Genomic DNA, 8713 nt, shown 5'->3' with positions numbered 1-8713 from the left:
TGTGTAGACTGTAGCTTTTTGGACACCGGTCGGGTTATAAAACTATAAAAAAAAACTACGCAGTTATTACGTAGTTTTACATACTAAAACCCAAAGTATATCACCAAACGAATACCGTGTAAATTATAGTTAGGAAAATTTGAAAAATGTATACTATTGGACGTGAATGTTTGTGGACATTGCCTTTACTTATTTCATGGTTGACGAATAAAAGAACTCTCTCTCTCTCGTTTTGCTGATAAGCACAATCCCGAAACAGCTGATAACATCGATTGTTGCTTTGTGTATCGCTACAGTTATGCTGAGCAATCAAGCGAGGTGGCGGTTTATTCGGTTTGTTGTTAGTTTGATGCTTATTGCTTTTTGCTTAAAGATTAGCCTACTAAGTACTAACCGTGCCACGCTCGGCTTGTTAGCAATTTTTATCAGTTCAATACAAAGTTGCGATACAATGAAAATATAGGAAGGTTTCGAAACGACTTGGAGTACCGGTAGTCTTTGAAATCACGCACCCACCCTGGCCTAGGCGATGTAAAGAAAAGGCATGTACACCGAATCATTCAGTCTGAAAGAAAAGTAAAAGATGACAATATATAAAAAGCAAGCGACAAAAGAATGAGGTGGCATGTCACGGAAGGCAAGATCGGTCAGGACGTGGTCCGGCTATCTTGAGGACGTATTACCGTCGTATTCATTTAGCTCAAGCTTAGTTGTAGATTCCCCGTCACATGCCACCTGATTTTGTTGCTAATCATTTTTTATTATCTTCTTTTACTTTCATTCAGTGTGCATGCCTACTATTTACATCGCCTAGGCCCTGGTGGGTGTCTGATCTCGAAGACTACTCCAAGTCGTTTCGGCACCTTCCTATCTTTTATTGCATCGCTATCTTGTGATTTTTGAAATGATGAAATTTTATGAATAAACTTGAACTACTAACCGACAGTTGGTAATCTGTAGTTTTTTTTTCATTGTGCTTCTAACACGTCGGAGTATTATCATCAATAATCTATTTACAACATGTATACAATTGTATACATATATATCGACCGTAAAGAAAATCATGGCTAACAAACTTACGCAAATAGTTTTGTTTGTGTTCTAGTTTAACATCTTCAAACTGAAATCGACTCTTTACATGTCTAACTCTGTATCAATACCCTGCATTAGGTATTTTACAGTTCCTGATATTCTCTAGTAGCTTTGTTTTATAAAGAGCGCGTGAATGTGTTCGTAAGATGACAGAAGAATTGCCTCGTGTATTACCTAAACCGCTTGGCACTAATGCGGCTTTCAATCGTCCCCATCTCATTGGCGAAGATACTAGGTTAATAATAACCCCTGAAAAATCAAACTTGAAGAAATTGAAATCCACGAAAGACTTCCAAAATGAAAAGGCACCCATGCTGCCTAGTGGTGTATTGACCGCGGAACCTGAATATGGCACTGCGCACGATAGTGGATTGAAACCAGCTAGTTCTGGTCTTGTCCCAACCAAATTGAGTGCATTAGCAACTGATCCGACATTAGATGTCACTCCTGAGAAGCTCAAAGCAGTTCTGAAGAGCCAAGTATCAAAAACAACTGGTGAATATCAAAGCAAGGCTAAAACATCTCGAGTTCGCTTCAATGTTCCTGTGAACGAGACAGAAAATGAAGATGCAAATCAGTCCGAAACTTTGGAGGCAAGACATGCAGACATTGCTGACAGCAAAGATCACTGTAAACATGAGAGTGAATCATTTGTGAAACGGGCTGCTTTGTACACCAAGCGCAACCCCCTAGCGGATATCACAACAGATTCGTCATCTCTCGAGTCATCAGAACAAGTTACAACTGCTGGTGAAAGCAGCATGTCAACTAGTCAAGACAGCTCCTTCTTTCAGTGTAAGTCGAGTCACGCTGAGAATAGTGAAAAATCTTCGCACAGCATACACCCAGCACCACTACCTCATGTGAAGTTGAAGACAATACAAAAGCAAAAAGTCAAACCATCAAAATACACGAAAAAGTCCAAAGGGGGGAATGATAGGATCGTCATTATAACACCAGATGAAAAACAGTCAAAGGTTATAGACCAGGCTACCCGCCCAAAGCAATCCGTGTCCTCCGAGAAGGGTGACAAATCCAAGCAACCATTTTTAAAAAAGAACTCTTCGGCTCAGAAACACGAACACACTGTGAGATATGCTGTCGACTGCGTAGCTGAGAATTCACTATCGGAAGCGACATATAATTCCACGCTATCGTTGGGGCAGAAACTACAGGTACTTGTACTATGTCCTTTGGTTATGTAAGAGCAGCCAGAAAATCAGTAATCAAATGTAGCTATTGTTCGATTGTTGCATGTAAAAATACAGTGAAATCCTTATGGTGCAGGAACCTGATGTTCTGTGAGTAAAATATAATGCTTGTTGAAAGACTCTACTACCGATGTCATAATGTCTTTGATAGGCGAGTCACTAAGACTCTATGTTGTGTCCAAGGGTAAAATAGATCGATACTGAAAATTTTCATTGCCGGTATATAGAAATTCCAGTCCAATTTCATCTGGGTAATGAGTGGACTTTGGTTTTCTTGATTGTTTACCGATGTAGGGACAGAATGGGACGACACATATGTGTGCTATAGAGTGGGAATAGTCGACCTCTCATAGCTTTGAGTCACGATAAACCTGGACTACACTGTACATCAGCGATTCAGCGGTGTCGAACATACAGCCTTCCAGACAATTTCATCCGGCCCTCGAAGCAATTACGAGTAGATGGAAAAATGCTTGTATTTTAACCAGCACATTTCTAACTAATGTTGAGATTTTTAGCACGCAATCATTAAATAATTAAACAGTATATTCATATTGAAATGAACCCGAATATTTTCGGCTGACACTCGTCAGGGGTAATCGTCAGCAACTAGTAGAGAATTGGAAAGAACATTGTATATCAACAATCGTATTACAAAATATGACGTCACCAGCATGAAAGAGAGAGCGTTCAATGTACTATTTTTAGGTGGTACACGAACTCCTTTTGTTGACAGAGTTTTGGTTGGTGTATTTTGATAAAAGTTGATTCCAAGGCACACAAATGGAATTGTGAGCGACCTCGCCCTACGATTCGAAATCGGTCGTCTCGATAATTATTCGCACAAATCGGATTATCCAACAGATGTTTGCCGATGGCAGAATTAATGGCCTTTGATCGATCAGCATCAATCTTAAGTGGATGAGTTAAGGGTGAGCTTTTCACTGAGCGTGTTCTGATAAATCTGGGGACATGTTGGTTTCTGCGGTCCTGCAGACGTCTTGACGTTCTTCCCACGTAGCCACAATCACAGTGGCACCTATATTCGTACACTACATTACTTCGTTGAATTTTATCAAAATACACCAACCAAAACTCTGTCAACAAAAGGAGTTCGTGTACCACCTCAAAATAGTACATTGAACGCTCTCTCTTTCATGCTGGTGACGTCATATTTTGTGATACGATTGTTGATATACAATGTTCTTTCCAATTCTCTACTAGTTGCTGACGATTACCCCTGACGAGTGTCAGCCGAAAATATTCGGGTTCATTTCAATATGAATATACTGTTTAATTGTATATTGAAGTTCTGTACCTCCAAGAAGCTCTTCAATCATTAAATAATAATCCCTCAATGTAGCAAATGTCGAGTATTTTCATGGGTAACATGATTACTATCCGACAGTGGTGTTGTATTTTCGCTCTAATCACCAATAGGAAGAAGTCGGTGGCATTGACACCCGATTCCGAGAAGGCAGAAAAGCTCACACTAAGTTCAGTTTTCTGAAAAAAATGGACCAAAAAGTAATTATTCCCATTGCAAAACTCTTATATACAGGTTACATGAAAAATATAATGGTTACACAAAAATATAATTCAAATATATGTGGCCGCACTTCGCACTGCTGTATCACTTCTCTCTAAAAAGGTTCCCGGCCTCCAGTTAAATCCGATCGCGATTTAATAATTATTAAACTAATTCCAATGTCTGTGATCAGATTACGACTGAAAATTGGAATCATAGAAATATATCAACTTCAGATCGGCGTTCGAGCCACTGTTTCAGATGTTTGTAACTGTATTCAGGCACGTAGCCAGCCGAAAAATAAGGGGGCGGTTCGATATTTTTCGAATTTACTAATATAGCATCATTTCATTAGAGTTAAGTATATGCTTAAATAGCCATTATACAATCACCTCGTGTTGACGAACTTACACGTATGATAAACTTGCCAACGAGACCGGAAGTACTGTCAATTAGCCAGTCCCTGATCTCTCCTGAACAATTAAACACGCGCCCGCTTATCAACGCGTACTGTGTAGGCTTACCATATTTTGGAAATCTAAAAAGAGGACACTTTTTCAGAAATTTGAGACTTGCAAAACCAGAGAAGAATTCTCAAAAACCGGTGAATTTTTCCCACTTTGTGATCGGTTGACTAAAAAAAAAGGTCAACTTTTCGCTCACACATAAAATAACTGTTTTTCACTCCGAAATACCCGTCGGAGCGTCACTTCTGTGCTAATTTACGGGATATCACTCGCAAGTTGCTCTAAATCTGACCTAAATTTTCAAAAAAGAGGACAAAAGGGCGTCCTCCGAGGACACTTTCAAAAAAGTCAAAAAAGAGGACAAATCCTCTTAAGAGGACGTATGGTAACCCCAGTACTGTGTAGCCTCGAAAACGATTTGCGCAAGTCAAAGTCTCCGAGTTGTTGTATAATCTGTTCTCTTATGGCACCGATTTCAGGTTGTTCAAACCTTTCTTATCTTTTATAACTCAAGCCTTGACACACATCTTCTGATGGTTATGTTTAAGTATTAGGCGAAAATCATCGATGCATGTAATGTGCGTACGCACCGGAGATGAGAATGGATTATGATTAGGATTTGGGAAAACCGGATTCGGGAAATTTTGACGGATTAGGATTGGATTAGGATTTGAGTTCTTTTTTCAATGGATTAGGATTGGATTTGCCGATTTTTGGGGAGATTGATGACCTGTGGCGAACCGCGACAAAATTCTACGCCCTATCACGGATACTTCATGTATCTTTGGCACTCATTTAGCGTTTTACGTCTTTTTACAGAATAATAGGCATAAGATTTTTTAGTGGAATTCCAAGTTTGAATCGGATGGGATTTAAAGATACAAAACTTATGGATTGGGATTAGGATTTGAAGCTTCGGATATGGATTGGATTAGGACATAGAAATTTAAAATCCGCTCAACTCTGGTACGCACGTGCTGTTTGCGTACATTCGATGTCCTTCAGTTTCGCGATGTCACTCTTTAATCACAATCGCTAATGAGCATACACTTAACGGCATTGTCTCCAAGCCATCGAGACTTGAGAGACAGGCGCCAAAGCATGCTAGGCCCGAGACACGATAGTTAGGCGAGCTATGGTATTTTTCGAACCAGGCCTATTGCAGATGCAATTGTGTAGGCCAGCTATGATATAGTAGTTCGAACCGGGCCTATTGCAGAGCAGATGCAATTCTTCTCGCCAGCGTAACTAGGCTTGTTGGACACACGATACATCAGGCCAGCGACGATTGCCGAGCGCGTGGCAATCAATGACCTAATTTCGCGATCATCTCGTTTTACATAGTGCACAGACGAATCTCGCTAATTGGCCGTGCTCAACATAATACGACATACTGAATTGCCATTGAATATTGGCGTAAGAATGGTCACTTCAAATGACGGGGTTTCGCGTTTCAAAAGGAGGTGATTTCGACCCCCGAAGCCCCCCCCCCCCTGTCTACGCGCCTGACTGTATTCAACCGGTCAATCATCGTCTTTTTCGAATTCCGTGGTTTGCGAATAAATGTGTTGCTAGAATAGAACCGCTATGATCCGTAATATACTATTGTGTATATAGGCTTGATAATAATGTGACAGGTAAAAAGCACGGGTGTGGATTTTGAGCTAACATTTTGGAATTATGCGACTGGTCCGTTCTGTGAACGATGTGAAGTTCTGAATCCGGCCGGCGACGCAAATTAAGTGTGACGCCCCTTCTGTAGACTCTAGTGTCGGAAACGTTCATTGTTGCCTGTGATATCTTTCATTTTCTTAACAGGAACTTAGAACGGATGAGTTTGATGCGAAAGGTGCTGTCAGGAAGAAGATGGAAGAGAGCGAAAGATTTCGGGTATTCATGTTTTCCAGAAGCACATTATAATATAGTTAACGCACAAATATAGAACCGTATACTACCTTACTTACAAGATTTTCTCAAACTATTGTTACAAGGGCTTGGCCAATTATCGGTTCGCCGATCATGTCGAGTGGATATCAAACTTGTTGAGGAATATCGGTATTCGGTATCGGCCATTTGAGGTAAATAGATATCGGCAATTTACGTGACGTCACAACACGGTAGTGGGGATTGAGGGAACTATAATCTGCGACTATTACACTGGGCATATATACCAGTTTACAGACTGAAATGGTCAACCTAGTCATCCACGGTACTCTAGTAGGACTATAGTCTAAAATCACATCCACTAGAGTAATTAGTGTGTGTAGCTACTTGAGTGGAAGTAGTATCGTACATTTATACACAAGTACAAGTGGTAGTAGCGATATCCAAGCAAGTAAAAAGTATGTATAAAATTTTGTATAAATATTGAAAACTGTTAAGCACAAGTAAAAGTATTTTAAAGCCAAAAACACCTGAGTACTCAGTGCAAGTAGGTAAACACTACTTGAGTATTCAGAAGAATATGCCTTGAGCTAGAAGCCGTATATTTTGAATATCGGGGTCATCGGTAGGGATGGGCAAAATTGAGCAACTGAGTGATTCGATTCAGAATCATGTATTTCCAGTTGAGTATTCGAGTATCACTCATTATGATGGCATAGCAGACTACCATGTCAAAGTTCAAATATGTACCTTTTATGCCACCACGCAGAACATATTACCGACGTACCGATTTCATTGCACTTCTTGACAATGTTGTGGGATGATCATGACTTCGGAAACGTTATTTCCAGTAACGGTCGTAGCTTTGCACTATGTTTCGTATGCTGCAACACGACCAATCAGGGTTTCAAGCCTTCCTCAGTGGTAAATAGTATCAAAACTATAATTCTCATAAGTAAATTAAATTTCAGTTGCGAGGAGCGTATCATTTCAGTACTAAAAAAAAATCGTGTTTTACTACTCGACTCGGTAAAATCGTTACTCGATTCAGATTCGAGTACTCGAATCATTGTGCCCAGCCCTAGTTATCGGTGAAGGTTCTGGCTATGTTATAGGTATAGGGCTTGGAATCCAATATCAATCGGGTTCTAATTGCTACCATTCCGTAAATGTGTTTCAGATGTACGTTGCGGAGAAGACTGCAGAGGCCACGAACATTGATCCGGAACAAACTGTCTACCAAAATTTAGTGAGCGTTGCTGTGCCCGACGGACAGTTATTGTCCAACTCCGCCAAATGGAAACGGTTGAACCATAAACCGCACAAAGCGAAGGTGAATAGATGGTATTTTTTCTACCGATTTTGGAGCTATGATACACTGACGGCTTCCGCAGGAATCATCTTTTTCGGAGCCGGACATTTGGAATTTCTACAACCCCGACGATTTGTACAAGGCAGAACCGGAGTACGGATTCGCAGAATCTATCAAGAAGCCAAGAAATGACTGTGGACTACAGATAAGGCCTTGCCAGCCTCGTTGCGGTCTCAGTCCTATCAATGCTGCGGAGAAGCTGGATAGTCATGAACAGTTGTGGAGTGGGGCCTGGGGAAAGCTTCTGCCTCAAGAGGCAGACAGAGTAGATTTTCTGTCGTGACTGTATGTCCGTTTTTGTTGAAGGAATCGCAAATATGGTAGAATGCACTTTTGATCAGACAATCCAAATCCTATGTTTTCAATTTGATTTTGTGTAGGTAACCTGTACCTTAGCATCCTCGCGCCAATGTCGTCGCTGTGGTATCAAAGTAACTTGAGTCCATTTTACACATTTTTGAGAAAATTAACTTTACAGGAAGTTTTAGTCTTCTTTCAGCCATATATTGGCCCCGATTAACTTCGAAACACTGATACAGACATAACAATGGCCAAGATATGAAAAATATGCAGAAAATTACGAAAAATCGACTTTTTTCAAGTTTTAAAAATGCTCCGTCAAAATTTGAAAACTGGACATCAGCTACTTTGATACCACTGTGACGATGTCGGCCTCTCATTGCAGGACAGGGCTGATTGAATTTGAGTGATAATTTGCCTACCGTATTTAAATATTGAATGAAGAAGAGATAATGTTTGTTATATTAAATCTCGTCTTGAAATTGACGTTTCACAGAGCGTATCATAGTTTCCCGTCATGGAAGACTGACACGGGCAGCACCTGGCTTTTACGCCTTTGCATGTTGACCAGTGGTAAAATATGAGATGGTAGACATGTCATAACTACTTAGAGTGGCTGGTCGAATCGATGAGCGTGAAAAGTTCACTACAGTAGTAAGGGGTTTGCAGAAGTCGGGGGGTCACGCTTTTGTTCTCAATCGACCGAAAGTTGCAAGATGTAAGTTTGAGGCCAAGGGTGGTGATAAAGGCCAATAAATAGGGTTACCATATTTTGGGAGTGTGAGAAGAGCAGAGGTGGTCAAACTAGTCAAGAAAGCTACTCAAGTAGAAGTAGCGACGAAAAAATCTACTCAAGTAC

The 8713-nt window shown here is 40.5% G+C and overlaps 1 protein-coding gene across 1 annotated transcript; it reads left to right on the top strand.

Moving 5' to 3' along the window:
- Positions 1-1147: 1147 nt before the first annotated feature.
- LOC145455722 (uncharacterized) lies at positions 1148-8120 on the top strand. The gene is made up of 4 exons (XM_080333697.1): positions 1148-2267; positions 6117-6188; positions 7363-7515; positions 7577-8120. Exons 1-4 carry the CDS (start codon positions 1239-1241, stop codon positions 7835-7837), a joined length of 1515 nt encoding a protein of 504 aa, XP_080189823.1. The 5' UTR covers positions 1148-1238; the 3' UTR covers positions 7838-8120.
- The last annotated feature ends 593 nt before the right edge of the window (positions 8121-8713 follow it).

Source organism: Botryllus schlosseri, chromosome 14, assembly GCF_051294905.1.
Source record: "Botryllus schlosseri isolate E-star chromosome 14, Bs_hap1, whole genome shotgun sequence".
Taxonomy (NCBI): domain Eukaryota; kingdom Metazoa; phylum Chordata; class Ascidiacea; order Stolidobranchia; family Styelidae; genus Botryllus; species Botryllus schlosseri.
Note: the sequence above shows the minus strand (reverse complement) of the source record. Positions and strands in the feature narration are given on the sequence as shown.